This window comes from Prunus persica, chromosome G6 (assembly GCF_000346465.2).
Source record: "Prunus persica cultivar Lovell chromosome G6, Prunus_persica_NCBIv2, whole genome shotgun sequence".
Taxonomy (NCBI): domain Eukaryota; kingdom Viridiplantae; phylum Streptophyta; class Magnoliopsida; order Rosales; family Rosaceae; genus Prunus; species Prunus persica.
The window spans coordinates 501,693-520,050 of record NC_034014.1 but is presented as its reverse complement, the minus strand read 5'-3'; the positions used below and the strand labels follow the sequence as shown (position 1 = coordinate 520,050).

At 37.2% G+C, this 18,358-nt stretch overlaps 1 protein-coding gene across 1 annotated transcript; it reads right to left on the bottom strand.

Moving 5' to 3' along the window:
* On the bottom strand, positions 7,547-9,655 carry LOC18772703 (V-type proton ATPase subunit F). Its single transcript, XM_007207426.2, has 5 exons — positions 9,537-9,655; positions 9,156-9,234; positions 8,974-9,055; positions 8,276-8,358; positions 7,547-8,047 (listed from the first exon to the last, which is right to left on the bottom strand). Exons 2-5 carry the CDS (start codon positions 9,216-9,218, stop codon positions 7,883-7,885), a joined length of 393 nt encoding a protein of 130 aa, XP_007207488.1. The 5' UTR covers positions 9,219-9,234; positions 9,537-9,655; the 3' UTR covers positions 7,547-7,882.

The following is an 18,358-nucleotide window of genomic DNA, read 5'->3' as shown; positions in this document are numbered from 1 at the left end:
TATAAGAAGTTAAAAGCCTCTTTGTTATGATGTAAATGGACTTTGGGTGTGTTTTTAAAGTTCATTTCATATAGGGAATTTTTATAATTTGGGCTTCTATGTTGGGTATAATAGTGAATTACCCTTATTTATTTTGGTAGTTGTTAATTAATTTAGAAAAGTGGAAAGTTTGCTAAGTTAATAAAGGTAAATCAAGAAAAATCTTATTGAGGTATTATTTCTCTCTCATAATAATGTTTGGTGCCTTTGTGATGTAAGTTTTGTTGATTAAATTATGCCACCAGGTAATATATTTTCTTTAAATTTCCAGTTCATTTCATGATCATATTCACACTCTCCTAACAAAAGATTGTAGGACTTGAATGTTAAAAAGTTTGCAAACAGAACCTAAATGAAAGACAACTAAAATAAAACTGTCAGTTTCCTCCTCAAAATACTACCAATTAATTAGTTGTACGAGCCTCAAAATGGCGTTAGGCCAACAAATATCTGCTCTTCCCTCAAGATCTTGTGCAATGACAACAACAAACCGGGACAATACATCGTCAAGTCCGATTCGACCTCTTTGAATTTAAATTTTTGACGATCCTAAATAATAAAAAGAGCCCAAAAGATTTTATACATAAACATATGCATCCAGTTATTGTAAAAGCAACGACAATTACATATGGAACGAGTATATAAACGTACCATATGTACTTCGAGGTTCCTGTAGAATCGCAGGAAACCCTCGGCGTTGTTTTTGTAGTATATTGCAGAGGCGGAGCCACAGTGGGGTCAATGGGGTCATATGAGCTCTTGGAAGCCATAGAAATAAGCTTAGAGGTCCCTTGGAGCTGCTAGTGTCACCTCTTGGAGCTGCACACCAAGTGGTCGACGAAATGTCTTAAAGAACCATTAGTTGCAAGCTGAAGAAGAAAGCCCATCGTGCGCTAGTTTTTTTTTTTTAAAAACAACCTGGCCAAAACGACGTCGTTTTGGCCAGGTCTGAACAAATTAAAAGAAGACCAGCGTATCCTCTCCAGCCATTTTTTCTCCACATACCCGATTCCAATTCTAAAACCCCCAATTTTTTTTCCTTTCTCCTCCAAGTTCAAACCCTAAGTTCCCAACTCAATCCCCCCCTCCCCTAAACCCTCAACTCCATCTCCTCCCTTGCTGCCGCCACTGGAGAGTGCCTCTATGCTGCTGTGTCGTCACCATGTGGTGGTGCCGCCAACTACTCTCTTTGTTTTACTCATTCTAATTGTGAAATTTCACAATCCAAGTAAGTTCTAAACCCTATGTTACTATGTATGATATATTTAATTTAATTGAAACTCAATTCATATTTATTTTAATTATATTGTGAGTTTTTAATTACACGGACATGGCACGAATCCGCCTAATTTCGGATTATATTTGCCTTCCTGGGTAGCAACTACCGGGTCATACACGCTTATGGTGCCACCGGCCAAAAAAATTTTGGATCCAAAGACTCCGCAACACATATTACGAGGAAGATCCAAGCCAGATGTGTAAGCCACTGTGTAAGCCACTTGCCGTAACTTCAGCGAGCACCCTGACGACAGAGAAGATGATAATGCGCTCAACCCAATGGCTTTAATAGCGTGTAAGTAAAGGAGCCATCGACCCTGTGCTCGGCGAAACATAGGTAGAGAGACTTGTCATCATCGTCACCTTTCCAGCTTTCTTCTTGGACTTGGCTGCCCATGTCTGCCGCCAATTCCTTCTCCTCCTCGAGAGTTAGCCTAGCTTTTTTCATCTTGTTTTTCTTTTATTTTCTTCTCGGGCTCGCTCGCTTGCTTCCCTTGGATTCGGATATATTTATTGTAGATAAAAGTTGGATAGCTATCGGACGCTGTGTCTGGTCGTATACATACAACCAAAGCAAGCACCGCCGTCGACTTCTCTACCTCTCTTTTTTTCTTGCACTTTCTCTCTCTCTCTCTCTCTCTCTCTCTCTCTATATATATATATATATATATATATGTATTTTGTTGTGTACACATGTGTTTCAGTATTAGGGTTCAGGCCTTCTCTTTTGTTGACGTGTTTTTCCTTCTGTTTTTATTTCTTTGGTTTTAGTTCACATATTTCCTTTTTTTTTTTTTTTACTTGTTTCCCATTTTTGTTATTGTTACCAGGAAAAAAAAGGAATTGCATGAACACCGCCCAAAAAAAAAAACACATAGGCTGGCCTTGGCCCATGAAGAGCAGGGCAACAGCCCAGGGCCCAATTACGTATAGAAAAAAAGAAAATTGTCCAGCGTGTTATACCTTTCTTTCAGCAAACAGCGTGGTCTTGTAAGAGCAACTCCACCCATTTGCCCTTAACCATGGCAAGGGGGGAGCTAGGGCAGTCACTATTCACATGAATAATGGTTGCTCTTGCAAATAGTATTTTGTGTTTCCACCCATTACCATGGCTAAGGGCAATTACTATTAATTTTTTTGTTTTTTTCACAACTTTTTTAATGAAAATAATTAATTTGGATAATATTTTCAAATAAGATTTCCGGGTTCCTACGTGTCAAGACTATTCATAATCGGATAAAATTTCCGGATAAGATTTTTGGATTCAAATTTCGGATGAATTTCAAAATTCAAAATTCAGATAAATTTTTGGGTTCAAATTTCGAATGAATTTCAAAATTCAATTCAGATAAATTTGGGTTCAAATTTCGGATGAATTTCAAATTTCAGATAAGATTTTCTTCCAATCAAATCAAGCCACGTGGCATGTCTATCTTGCCAAAATTTTCTATAAAATCAGAGGCTCAGCTCACACCTCTCACACCACATCTTTCTATATTTTCATTTCTTAGAGTTTAGATTTCATATTTCATTCATTCTCAATGGAAGATTTTATGAGATGCTTGGAGAGGCAAGAGCGAGAAACAAATGAGAGAAACCGTAGAGCAAATGAAATCAATGAGTTGCAGAGACAAGTCGATGAACAAGTTCTCATAGCAGTGGCTTTGCAAGATGCAGAGAACCAAGGTCGTCGCTGTGGTTCACAAGTCGGCCGCCGCCGGAATGTGGACAGATATAGGCATTCTCGGGGTAAGAATCTTTTGGAAGATTATTTTATCCCAACTTCTTTGTACTCTGATGTTGATTTTCGAAGGCGATTTAGAATGCAACCTCATTTGTTCAATAAAGTCATGCATGATATTTGCAATTATGATGCATACTTTGTTCAAAAGTGTGATGCTACTGGGGTTTTGGAGCTTCTTCCGGAGCAAAAGCTTACAGCTGTTATACAAATGTTGGCGTATGGAGCATCTGCTGATCAGGTGGATGAGATTGCCCGGATGGGGAAGTCCACTACGTTGGAGGCTTTGGTAAGATTTTGTCAAGCAGTTGAAACTCTATACACTAGGGACTACATGCGTAGACCAACTCCCAGGGACCTCCAACGGCTTCTACAAAAAGCCGAAGCTCGAGGATTTCCAGGAATGATTGGTAGCATCGACTGCATGCACTGGCAATGGAAGAATTGCCCAACTGCCTGGCAAGGTGATTACGGAAATAGAAAAGGCCAAAAAAGTATCATCCTTGAAGCCGTTGCTGGCTTCAACACATGGGTTTGGCATGCCTTCTTTGGAGTTGCAGGATCCCAAAATGACCTCAACGTGCTGGGTCAATCCCCGGTCTTCAACGATGTATTGAGAGGCCAGGGCCCCAATATCACCTATCAAGTCAACAATACAGTGTACCAGACGGGGTATTATCTAGCTGACGGCATCTACCCGAGGTAGACCACTTTTGTCAAATCCATTCTGAATCCCCGATCCCAGAAGCAAAAATTATTTGCTACCTATCAAAAGGGATACATGAAAGACATCGAAATGTGTTTTGGCATTCTTCAAGCTCGGTGGTTGATTATTCGAGGTGCGGCCAGTCTATTTGATGAGGAGATCCTCAGAAGCATTATGATGACTTGCATCATCCTCCATAATATGATTGTGGAGGATGAGTACGATTATGATGCTTTAGAGGTCTACGAACCAGATCCAATGAACACGGCCTTGACACAGATTTATGAAAGGCCCATAGGGCCAAGTGGAGAACCTTTTGAGCCGGAACCGTTGGTAAGGGATGGTCATTTGATGACCCGAATGATAGATCGATATACAGAGATGCAATCTTCGTATATTCATGAAATGCGTCAAGTTCACTTGATGGAGCATCTATGGGCGGTGAAAGGCAATGAAGATGAATGATGGAGCATAGATGCTTTGGTTTGTCGTTTATTTAGTTATGGTTAGGTTGTGTTGTATTTTTATTTATTATGGTTTGGTTCTGGTTTGTTATTATTATTGTGCCTTGTTTGTAGTTTTTTTTATTTGAATTTTGTTTTGTTTGAAGTATGGAATATGTTGAATAAAAAGGTAATTTATTGAATGCTTTGTTTATTAAATAACGAAATCTAATACAAGTCATTACGAATTACTACTACTAAAATAAAATACATGAATTACAACAACTTTAATAGAAAACATGAAAAATACAAATACATAAAAGGTATGCTAACTAATTTAATGGTTTCCATCATTTAACCAATCCGTGTTGCTAGGCCCATCATCCCGGAAAAGCCTTCTTCTCATAACATCCCTCAGTTTCAGCTTCTAAAATTGTTTTGTTTCAGGGGATATATGACTTGTATCCATCGCCATGGTTTCCCGATCCGTCTTGTCCATATCTTTTTTGTGCAAATACTCTCTTTCTCGTGCATACTCAGCTTGAAGGGTCAACTCGCTATCTTGGCCTTTTTGCTCCATTTCAATTCTTATGCCGTTTTGCCTTGCAATTTCCTCCAAAAACTTTGAATTATTATTGCTTGAATTATCCGCTTTCTTTGCCTTCGCGGCCTTTCGGCCAATGGGCCTCGGCTCCTTTTCGATGGGTGAGTCTTGACTCATAGGAGTATCGAGAGGTGAATCCGATGTCATTGAATCACGGAGTGGCGTCTCGTTTAACACAACAGTTGGACCCGTCGGAATAATTATGAAGTGTTTGCAATATTTCACCACCTCCCAACATTCATGATGGTTGAAACTTTTTTTGCCACCCCCGGTTGCACCGAACCACATTTGTGCTTGAATCATCTATTTAACAAAAAAATGGAAATACAATAAATATTTAAAATATATTGGATATGCAAGTAACAAAAATAATAATAATGGAAATGCAATTAACCTTACAAATAAATTAGAAGTGCAAGAAAATTAAGAAACAAGTGGAAATGCAAGAAATATTAACAACATATTGAAAATGCAAGAAATATTAACAAAATATTGAAAATGCAAGAAATATTAACAAAATATTTAAAATGCAAGAAATATTAACAAAATATTGAAAATGCAAGAAATATGAACAAAATATTTAAAATGCAAGAAATACTAACAACATATTGATATTGCAAGAAATATGAACAAAATATTTAAAATGCAAGAAATATTAACAAAATATTGAAAATGCAAGCAATATTAACAAAATATATATATTAGGAGATTAAACTTAATCAAACAAAAATTATAAAATACGTACCTCATTAGTACGATTTTTCCCGCTTCTATAGTTGTCCATCGCTTTTGCTAGGGCATCTCTCCATTTTCCCAACTCTTTATTGAGAATTTTCCACCTACTGGATAATGTCATCTCCGTACAAGTAGACCCCGGAATTTTTTCACAAAATTCGGCATGAATTTTTTTCCACATATGAAAAAATTTCATCTCATTGCCAGACACGGGACAATGACAAATTTAGAGCCAAGCCTCACACAAGGAAACATCTTCCATGATGCTCCAAGCCCCTCCAGTTTCGATAGAAGAAGCCATAAAAATATGAAATCAAAATACAAGGTGAAAAAGAGGAAAATGTCGAGTAAATAGTGAATAATAGTAGAAGTATAATGAAATGTATGAGGATTGGTGTTGAAAGTGAAGGGTATTGATAGGTATTTATAGAAAAAAAAAATCTGAATTTTTTTAGAATTTTTAAAAAAAAATTCCGATTTTTTTTCATATTTTTATTGCACAAAAAATGCCAGTCGTAGGATTGGATTCGGATATGCTGATCAGAGGGCTGGGGGCGCGACACGTGGCATCTTCCCGTTGGAGCTGGCATCGCGCTGACGTCAGCGAGCGCGTTCAAATTTTTTTTACCGTTGGCGCGTGCATTGTCCGGCGGGTTGAAGCTCGGGCTGAACTCGCCTTCAGGCTGGCCCGAGTTAGTGGGTCCCACAAGCCCCCCGGGCTTGGGCTAGCCGCTGGAACGAATTTTTTTTTTCCCGGCCTAGCCTCGGGCTCGGCTGGCCCGTTGGACTTGCTCTAAGCGCTATCGTATCGTCGTTTGCCTTTCCAACCAGGAGGAGAGCTAAAATTATAAAATTGGGGGGCTGAAGTTGAAAATACAAGTATATAACACACCTAAGTATTCAATAATTATATATTTAGAGCTAAATATTTCTAATTGAATCATGTCTAATTTGTTTTATAGGAAATTTTAACTTAATTTATAAGTTGTTTATTACAAATTCTACATATTATATATAATATAATAGAGAAGGGATAAAAATCTGGGGGGGGCCCAGGGCCACTCCAGGTCTAGGAGTGGCTCCGCCACTGTTTCCAACATTTAGTAAACACTAACCTCTTCGCACAGAGGCAAGCTTATCCTCTGCAAACACCCAAGCCATACTCTCTAGCTACTGGAAACCTAAAAAACCATCCCAAGCCCTAGAACATCATTTGTATCTTTTCCAACACCATGTTTCAAGCATATCAAGCATTCTCTCTCGCTAAGCTTATGGATTCTCAACTCCCACGTTGCAAGCCTCTTATGTCAAGCCATATCGTAGAAATCCAAAGAGCTGCCGGAAGAGCCACTAGAAGAAGAACAGAGTATTCTCTAGGACTCGCTTCTCCTTTAGAATACTTTGGGCCTTGTTCTAGCTTACTCAGAAACGGGGACTTGAAGGCTTCATTCAAGACCGAGCAACCATTGAGCCTAGCTAAGCCTTCTCAACAAAAAAGGTCCCCACATCACTTACTTTAGTTATATTAATTTACCGTGAAAAGGTTTCTGTCCCTACTGAGCTACGGTTAAAAGTCATAAAGAAGTTGAGTTCCTGATTTTGTTGGTAATCGTACCCCTATTCCATGTTATTTTCCCTTATGTTCATAGAACAAAGGGGGCCAAACCTTAAAACAAAACGAAAGCTTGACGGCAAGCAGAGCTGCCAAAGTAGAATATCGACGACCACAAAATAGTCCTAAATATAAATGCTTGTGCTCGTTTCACTACAAGAAAAACAAGTATTAGTGTCCAACCACTTGGTCACAAAAAATACCGTTTTGGGTCACTAAATGTAATTGGTGTCCAAATACACTGGGTGTCACTAGAAGCTCGTCACAAATTCTGTTTAGTGACCATTCTCAAGTATTGGTCACTACAGCACAATGAATTTGGTTTTTTATCTCTTTTCCCCTGTTTCAACAAATTACATTTGGTTTTTTTTTTCTCTTTTCCCCTGTTTCAACAAATTACAGTCAAATATATGAAATTTTGCGGTTTTAAGAGATGAATTATTCTGGTTAGACATCCGAGTGATGGATGCGGCTCCAAATACATAGACGGCAGAAGAGGAGCCAGGCAATGACGGATGCTCGAAAGCAAAGATTTCGGATCCGAGGGAGCCTTATCTAAATATATCATTAGCCTCTTTACATTGATTGAAATATCTTATTCGGTTACACAACTGAACATAGCACTTGGCGTGAAGTTGATCAAAGGCAGAAGGGCATATATGGTAAGCAAAAGCAATACTTATTTCTCACCCTTGTGTGCAAACCATGTGAAAATACTCTATGATCATCGCCTTCCTGATGCCACAGATTCAGTAGAGAAGAGGTACTTCACTCGTGAAAGAACCGAATCATGAGCAGGGTCATAAGGATGATCCTTGGAAGGGATTTCCAAAATAGCTGGAACTGGCTTGTTGTAGCTATCAACTAGAAACCTTATCATGTTTGCAACCTGCAAAGGAAACAGGAGAAAAAAGGTCATTTCCTTCCTAAAAGAAAAATAATCTACAACGAACAACTAATTTGGAAAGAATGAATACATTGCAATACATACAAACAAAGATTGCCATAAATTACAGTATGTGTAGCAACCACTTGGGAACTAAGGATGTCACCTTACAAACCAGAAAAACCATCACCATAACAGTTGAACAACTTCAAAGAATGAGAAAGAACTTACATATTGGCTTATCAAGACAATTGCAATTTCCTCCTTTGTGGTAAACTCTTTGAATGCATCTTCAATTGCTTTCACTGTTGTTTCTGAGCAAAAAACCAGAAGCACATACTATTAGATATGAAAACAAGCACCAGCAACTGAACTCGCTCTAACTATTAATATGAATTCATAGCTAAATTTTTCACACCAAAAAATCAGAGAAGAAAAGTACAATTTTCATTTAATGTACCACAATTTTCATTTAATGTACCAGGTTGTAGGCTAATTTCAAGCGCTACAATACTCATTAAGAAGAGAGACAAAAGGAATACCAAAGCATTCACAGCAGTCCAAATTTAAACGGACAAAAATGTAATATTATACTTTGCATCACTAATGAATCGTGGCATCTTATTTTGTTTTTGTTTTTTTTTTTGCTTGAAAAAGAAGAAGGAAAGCATTCACCGTCAATGGATTCGCAATAATACTCACAACAGAGCAATTTCGTAACAGAAAGATATCATTTCGTACATATAGAATTCATTCCCTAGAAGTTTGCAATTTCCTTCCCCTTACAAACAGATTACTAATCATATACCAGAATTGGCATTTTAATCCATCCAATTACCCATCTGCATACACATACAAACATACAGAAACAGATTCCCAGTATGGACGAAGTTCCAACTTTTCAAGCATGAATAAAGCTCATAACCTACTTGAATCAACAATAAGATAATTTGTCTTTCTCCGCAAGTCAACGTTGCCCACTCCAGCCAGCAAAAATCCAGTTACAGTGTCCTGCATGAATGAAAGGATCACCTCATCAGAACAGAAAGACAAATCGAGAATGCAAGAAGTGATTTCAATCAAAATATTACAGAACAAACATCATCCATACCTCATCAGCAATCATGGCAATAAGTGCTGAGCTCTTAGTGGGGATATGAGCTCTGCCAGCCATTTTAAGTTGATATGCACTAAACGAAGGAGGAACAAAAACACTATCAGGATTCAGGACAAATGCCATACAATCAAAATCTTCTCACACATGAATTTCTAATATACTTGGTTAATATGCCTACTCAAAAAATTTATCTTTTCCAATCACCAATATTGAATATTTCCAATTTTAGGGTCCAATTCAATAAAACCTAAACTGGGTCAGCACAATATATATATATATATATATCTATATCTATTAACTAAGATCAAATCTTGCACTGAAATAACGATCACAAACATGTAAAGCATCAAACAAACAGAAGATGAAAACAAGTACCTTTAAAAATTGATGAAAGGCAACTCCGAACGCAGAGTTTCTCACCGTTTCGGGCTTCAGATCAGAACTGCACAAAGAGGGGAAGAGAGGCAGAGTCACAGAGGGACCCGAATGAAAACAAAGAAAAGAACATCCGGATCCGGGCCGGGTTGGTTATTGACTGGAGTGGATCCGACGGCTGATTGCCCGGTAAGCCCAGAATTACAAGGGCCACAACCAATTGCTTTGCTATACATAAGTATAGGCCCATATTTCAATAATCAAAATTTTTTTCTCTTTGACCTCATGAAGTGTTGGCATACTGACCGAGGAGGAGGAGGAGGGGGGTGTTCTGTCACTTGCGAAAATTCTCAAGCAAGAAATATGCTTGTGTAATTTATAGGTTTTGTATTGTACATATGCATTGTTTATTTAATTTTGTTTCTTATCAAAAAGAAAATTTATAAGTTTTGGCATTGTTTTCTTTAAAAATATACTTGATTGTAGCAATGGTCTCTGAATTATACTCCATTTTGCATTTTCGTCCCAAATTCGAGTGAATTGCTGTCGTTCAATTAGGTCGCCCATCTGTTGACATTTGGGCTGCAACGGGGTTGATTTTATGCGGTTCACATCAGGCCTATGCAATAATTTCTGGTGGTTGCCAAATTTGGGCGGTTTGAGAAACCAGTTTGGGCTGAACTGAACGTGCGGCCTCCGATTGAATGCTAAGATAAGACATGTTGGGCAATGGTAATTAGATCTGCAACTTCAAAATTCTATTAACGCATGCTAAACACACCCAGCAAAAACAAATTATAAGGCATGAGGCATGAGCAGGGATTGCAAAGCCAGCTAATATACTGAGCAGTTTGCCGGAAAATCATACAGCTTGTCTTGAAGACTTTAGAAACATAGTTATAATTTTCATGTGGTCCATGCTTAGCTAGCTAGCCTAGCAACTTTTCTATTTGAAAAAAATATATAATTTTCTTTTGCATATGCCAGATCTGATTTTCCGTAGTACCACATTGCATAATTATGGTACTGTGATGTAAGGAGGAGTCTTCTTAAATCTGAAACCTCGGATTCCTTTGCACTTAGCATCAGCAGCAGCAATCGTCATTAATTCATCATTTCATTTCATTTTTTCAAACCCAGTCTTATTTTTCTTCCAACCCAGTCTGTAATGATCAGTAATGAGATAGCTAGCATAGCAGCATTAATTACCTTTTTAATTAAGATTAATATTCATTTTCTTCTCTCCGCCTCTCTTTTGGGTTATGAATTATGCTCAGAATAAAATAATCACATGAGAGTGGCAGTGGCACCAACCAACCATTAGGTTAAGCTCGTGATAGCTTGTGAAATTAGAGATTTTGTTAAGAAGAATAATTCTCAGTTGTTATTGATAGAGCTAAAAGGCTAAGTATTTATAGAGATATTACAAGCTTAACTAGGAAAACTAGGTTACTTGGAGACTACTCCAAATCAATTACAATCAACTAATAAAAGGAAACTAAATAACAATTTAATAACATTCCTAATTTCCAACACTCCCCCTCAAGTTGGAGAGTGGATATCAAGAACGTCCAACTTGCACAAGAGATTGTGAAAGGTGTTACTCCCAAAGGTTGCTGATAAAGAGGCAGTGGTGTCACTGCTGTAGAGGGGGCAGCTGTGTCGCAGCTGTATCACTGTTGTAATGAAGGCAAATTTGGAGGCAAATGGAGCAACGGTGTGCTGCTGTAAAGGGGGTTGTTGCTCCTCTCAAATCCGACGATGTATGAGAGTCGTGAGTTGAAGGAAGCAGCACCCAAATAAAGTTGCATCTATCTCCCCATCAAATTTGACACTGATAAATGGTCAAGATTTGAAAGAAGAGAAATTGAAATAATAGTAAAGAGACTCAAACATGCCAGTCTCATGGCAGAAACAAATGCAAGAGGGGAATGTGGTAGCATACGGCTGTCTCATGAAGAAAAAACTTCAAAAAAAGAGAATAGTAAGGGAGGAAACCCAGCAAATCATGAACAGAGACAAAGACAAAGATAAGGTGCTCAAACTGAGAAGCGAAAAGGCAACTCAAGAGAGCAGCTGAAGAAGACAGAGACCGACAGAACAGTCAAATGAAAGGTTCGACGAGCGTTGACGAGGCTCGTGGAGGAAAATAACGGCTCGGTGAGCGGTGACAAGGCTCACGGAGGAAATAAACGGCTTAGTGAGCAGTGACGAGGCTCACGAAGGAATCGCAATGAAGACGGCGTGCCTGCCGCAAGCGTAGACGACTTAAAAAAATGATGGGTAGGCTCGATGAAGGCCGAAGATGCCGTGGTTGTGGCAAGCGTAGTAGACATCAAAACATGGGCTCAATATCTGATTGCAACAGAGAGCATGACTAGAGATGGCTCAATATGATTTGTATAGAGAGCAATACTTGTATGAAAAACATAAGGAAATTGCAGCGCCAAAGAAGGGTGCGACTGTTGGTTTAGTTAGATGTAGGAACTGTGGGATGGTATGGCTTTGGTAGCAGGAATAAAATATTGATCATTGAGGAGAGGGTGAATAAGACGACTATACAAGATGAATACCCATCATGGGTGAGGGATGAAAAGCGCCAACGACTCTCAATTTGGCAAAAGATTTCAAAGATTAGCAACTAGGGTTGTGAAACATCGGATTGTGAAGAAAATAAGGTTTGTAAAAAAGTTTCAAGAGACGCCCTAGAATCAGTGCTCTGATACCATGTGAAATTAGAGATTTTGTTAAGAAGAATAATTCTCAGTTGTTATTGATAGAGCCAAAAGGCTAAGTATTTATAGAGATATTACAAGCTTAACTAGGAAAACTAGGTTACTTGGAGACTACTCCAAATCAATTACAATCAACTAATAAAAGGAAACTAAATAACAATTTAATAACAGTCCTAATTTCCAACATAGCTAGATGTTGTTCCGGCCATCCATGCAGGCTGCAGCACAAAGACTAGCCAGTGGTGCTGTCTATAATTGTTGAAACTTGAGATCAGTTAATTTTATCCACCACCGCCAGTGACCAGTGGGAATGGGAATGGGAATGGGAATGGGATGTATGCATCATGCATGGTTGGTAGTACTCTTTATAATTAAACATAATTAGTTAGGCATGGATCGTGATAGTATGTGCCAAATTATGATTAATGCAGACATGCACGCACAACTATGAAATAATAGAGAACCTTAGCTAGGCTATGCATTTTGTCATCTGCTTTTCTTTTTCTTCCCTTAATTATCATGGATTTATATGTATATAATAATGTAATTATAGAGTTATTAGCATTTCTATATAATTAGTTGAGGATCAACAACTAAACATGTTGTTTTTGTTTAGCTGTAGGTGTTCTCGCATAATGCACGCATGCTATCCTTTTGCTCCTTTGCTGATGCATAGTTATAGGCAAAGCGTACGTACAGCTTATATATATGCTACATGATTCCATTGATGTTCTTAGTTAGTACAATGGATACATCATAACAACATAATTACGTGTATTTATAATTAGTTCAACCACTTGCTTTGGTGTGTCTCCTTGCCACCATATACATTGTGTACCCTAACGCATATACAAGCATATGGAATTTCAATTATAAGCCAAATTAATGATAGCTAGGTTGGGATTGCTCTCTAACGCATGCATGTCCATTAAATTTTTATTTACAAGTCATAATTCAAATTATTCCGAATTAATATAATCAAGGGGGAATTCAAACTTCAGTGCAACGAGGAAGACATCGGACCCATTATTTTAGCTAACTTGCCCAACTCACGTCTGCAAAATTTGTATCATTTTTTCCAATGTATATAAAATATAAGTTACATGAGATTTCCATATATATGTATATGTACTTTCTAGCTAACTTAATTGGTTGATCTCTTGCACATTATTTTAACAATAGGAAAGTCAATCTTAATTAAGCTGAATAATAATAATCAACTTGGGTGACTTGTATAATATTAATATGTGTATCTTCATTCAATGTCAAGTAACAACCACAACTTGTTTGAAGGGGCAAGCTATAAATTATCGTCATCATCATCATCATCATCATCATCATCACCACCAAGTTTATAAAGACAACTTTGGAATCAAGTGGGGGGATAACAAACAAGTGCATTTATATATACATAGCTAGTCTCGCTCATGTGATGTGAGTGACAAGCTAGCTATTTAATTCTGACCAATTTTTTATTTAAAGGGCCAAAGGGATGTGGTAGCTCTATGAGAAGATGGAACCATATTAGGGGCGCATTCCGGGGTTGACAAAATCGCATTGGACTAAACTTTGGTTTTAAACCATTCTGCATGACATGCAATGCAAAATATATACTTTTAGCGTAAGTCCTTAACTTAATTGGCAAGTAAAGCAGGTTGAATTTGGTGATTTTTCAGGGTAAAATATATGTCAATTTCTGTATAAGTAATTCCGTAGAAAAAGCGTTGGGTTAGGTTGACACTGTCACGTATACATGTGTTTGAAAGTTTTCAAGGAACACCTTTTTACTTACTCGTTAACTTGGATTATGTTTCAAAGAAATTGACTCCATCTATTGTTCCTTGCTTGACAAGCTCTTCGGTGGGTCCGTGCGGACTTGTGTAAACTTACTTGACAAGTTCTGGTTTATGGACTGGAAAACGGAACGGAACGGATCAAATTCAAAGGCAATATATAATTACTACATAGAATTTAGAAAGAGAGAGAGAGAGACATTAACATTGAAAATGATGTTTTCGTAAAACCCTAATTGAAATTAAGTGTAAGACCCAATAGGTCGCATTGAAAGAAAATGATGGATCAACGTCAACGCTCATGCCGACGACAGATGAGATTAATTTAGATGGATAAGACCCATTTTAGTTCTATGGATGGCCCCACTCTAAATCAATCAAGTGGCCCAAGTTAATTTGAAGCTAGCTACTTTGGTTCAATCATCGTCCATTTTATTATTGATCTTTTCTGTTTATTAGCTAAATATGATGATGCATGGGCTGAAAATATTTTCTTGGTAGGCCATGGCCACTGGCCAGTAATCGATCAGTATCTATCTGTCTTTCTGATTAGTATTATTAGGTCAAACTTGCCTCTGCATTTTGGGACCGGTTGGACCGGCAGATCACTTTCCTCAAGAACAATGAAAACAAAAGAGGCATGCTAATGGGGGGGGTGGTCATGCTCATGACCCACCAAATTTCAAAGGGGCAAAAGCCAAATCATCGAATCCAGCAAACGTCAACATAATGTAGCTACCTAGAATAATATCACCTTTTTTTCCTTCTTTGTCTGTGTATGTGTGTGTGTGTGTGTTGAAAAGCAGAGTAATTTACATGTTGAGCTGACTTTTACTTGGTCCACTACTTAACTTTATAGTACGTTCGTAAGACTACATTATATATATACGCTTTCAATGCTGCATATACTAGATAATAAGTCGGTGCTGACAAATTGAACTCACAGTTGGATTAGGAACGCGTTTTCTACACTATGTTTTTTGGAGGGTTTGGGGACTTTTTCCAAAGTATGAGAGAGAGAGAGAGAGAGGGAGAGAGAGAGAGAGAGATTTGAGATTTCACTGCCAAAAAAAACATGAAGTGGCAGAAACAAAACAATTAAGCAGTCAAGCTTTGGCAATTCCTTCCTTCCTTCCCCAGATGAATGATGAATGATGAATGATGAATGGTAGCAAAGCAAAGCAAAGCAAAACAAAACAAAGCATATCTAGCTAGCAGCTGTCATTATTTAATACACCCGCGTGCTCTCCAGCTTGCTTATACCCTCGACGGTTACTTACCATCTATAATATTATTGCTCTGTGGATAGCAACAACTACCAAAAGCATTTTTATCTATTATTACACCATATTTGATATCATTTTCACTACAATATCTAACTTGAAATCTTAACTATGTATGATTAATCGGTAATTACATGTATTCATAATTCATTTCGCACAACTTTATAAGTAACGAGTCATAACATAAGGGTTTTTTTGTTTACTCCAACAACTCCAAAACAAAATATGTGTCGAACATTTGAATAAGCATATGCATTTTAGGGGCATTCATCCATGGTAATAAGAAATTAAGGGCTAGGTTTTAACTTTCAGTAACCTTGTAATAAGAAATTAAGGACGTGGGATGTGGTAGCTAGCTAGCTACACTACACATGATTGGATTTGGAACAACAACAAATTAGTAAAAAAATAAATTCCCCTAAAAAAGAAAAAGAAATATTCACACTACTCTGGCGCGGCGTCTGTCGTGGGATTAGTTGTCTGGGGTGTTAGGTATGTTTGTACCACTCATACCAGGCAGCACAACGTGGGTGACTGACCATCTGACACGTGTACTTAATGCACCGATGCGATAGATAGTCGGCGAGTCCACAGCTCGTACGGTGCAAAGTACCTCTCGCCTTGCATGGAGATCCCCAACCCCAAATCATGACAGTTGGACGTGACGATGTTATGTCTGAGATTTGGAATTGTGGGGTTTGATTGACTTTACTTATTTATCTGCTTCCAAAACTATACTCAAAACAAGTGCAGCACTTCTTCTTAAGAACGAGGTTTTGTTAAGTGGCCTCTCTTTCCGACGAACACGTTGCCAATTGCAAAAAGGAACTCTCATAAACCTATTTTACAGGTCACTACGCCAAATTTAATGTTATTTTAACACCTCCATATCCAATAGGAAAATGATGAAAATCCAGATCTGGTTGCTTTTAGATCACACCCAGATTTCATATGGCTTTGTTAATGGTATTGTCAATTGTTGTTTCAATATTTGAACTGATCTCTTGGATTTCAAGGGTCTAAGAAATTTGTGGTCACTTACTGTTGATTCATAATACCCTTTATTAGATTAGTTATGCTCATTTTCTCAAGAATAAAGTTTCACTCATTCTCCTTTTTGTGAGAAATCTTATGTGTATTATAACAGATAAAAAAAAAAAGCTTTAGGTATGTTCATTCGTGAGCGATAATTCTAGAAAGTCATCCCGAAAAAGAGGCAAAGTACAAAAAATAAAGTCATTCATACATAGATATATCTATAAAGAGACCTCCTACTACAAATTAAAGTGAATGGGACTTGGACGGCCGATCTTTGACGAAGCCAACATTTATTAGGGTTCCTGTTCCTGTTCCTGTACGGAAATGTAATATTGAAATCATGAAGAAGCTGCTTGTGTATATGATATTATAATATGTAATACCCAGCTAGACTAGCTGTCAACTTAACCAAAATCTAGAGATATATATATATTGTTGGTGATATATAGACTGTGACAGTACTGGTATTGGATATATATAAATTAATTAATTTGCGTTTGCTGTATACCACTTTCCGACACATGCATGCATATACATATATTTATACATTATTTCTTGGGGGTTTTTTTCGGCTACGCGTATATCCACTTTACATGCTTAATATATCTACGTATATGTACTTTGTAATTGTGGTCAAAATTTTAAACTAAAAAAAAAAGAATATGCCTTTGTTGGCCATTAGAGGACAGATGTTCAAAACTTGTATGGCCAATGGCAAGCAAAAGTAGCACACAAATTTAGCTTCATTATAAATCGGAAAAGCATCATGTTTCTTATTTTTTTCTTCTTTTTGGGTCTGAAAGAGGCACACTGTCTTGGAAAAAGCACAAGTTTTGCCGTCCTTTTCATTTTTATAATCCAAAAAAAAAAAAAAACTCGTTTTGCAACTTACCCATATAAATTCAGATGATATGTTATTTTTGTTCGTTATTTAGGGTTGATTTAATAATTATTTCAATTTTAGTTTTTAGTTTTATTTTTTATTATTATTTTATACAGATATATATATATATACAGTCCCCTTTTATTGAGGGATCCCTCAAATAATTTGAGGAACGCCCTTTAGGGTACCCTACAATTTTTTTCTCAATGATCCAAACTATCTATTTTTTAGGTCTTCATTCATAGATCATCCTTACAAAAAATTAGACAAATCGGAAACCATTTCGACATCCAATTGTGTCTTACGAAATCAATGAACACATTGCTTCAAGAAAATGCTAAAATTTCAATAACTTAATTGAGTGGTCAAATGATATCGGATTCAAGTGATTTTTTGTAGAGATGATCTTTGAATGAGTATCTACAAAATAGACGGTTTGGATTAGTGAAATACAATCCAGAGTGGGGCCTACAATGAGTGTTCCTCAAATAAACTTATTTGAGGGATCCCTCAATAGAAGCTCTCTGTATATATATATATTACTAATAAAAAGCCATATTCTATAGAAGCTTGACTGTTTCTAACATATATGGTATTAAACAAAGGACAAGCTTTAGACTTTCCAAGGGATCTTTTGTTGTTATTAACGCATCAAAGTCTCTTTTGCATTTGGGGATATTCAAGTCAACTTGTGGGACATAGACATTAGCTAGCTTAAGCTTAGCTACAACTTGCGCATGCATGGAAGTTTCAAAAACCATGAGCTTCCCCTTTCGAATACACACACTATTCAATATAATAAGCGCATCACATCATATATCCATCCAAAACACTCCACGTGTGCAAACACATCATCAATATAATTAATCACTATCACAAATTATATATATATGATAAAAAGCTTGGGCGTGAAGTTACGTTAAGAATTACTTGGATTGGAGGTAGGAAAATTCTATAATGACATAAGTGCTGGCGACTACTTACAAGTCAATCACACTTTCTGTAAACTGACTATGATTTCAAGTGAAAGTGACTACTTGACAATATACTAAGTACATCGTAGATACTTTCCATCAAAATTATAGCAGAA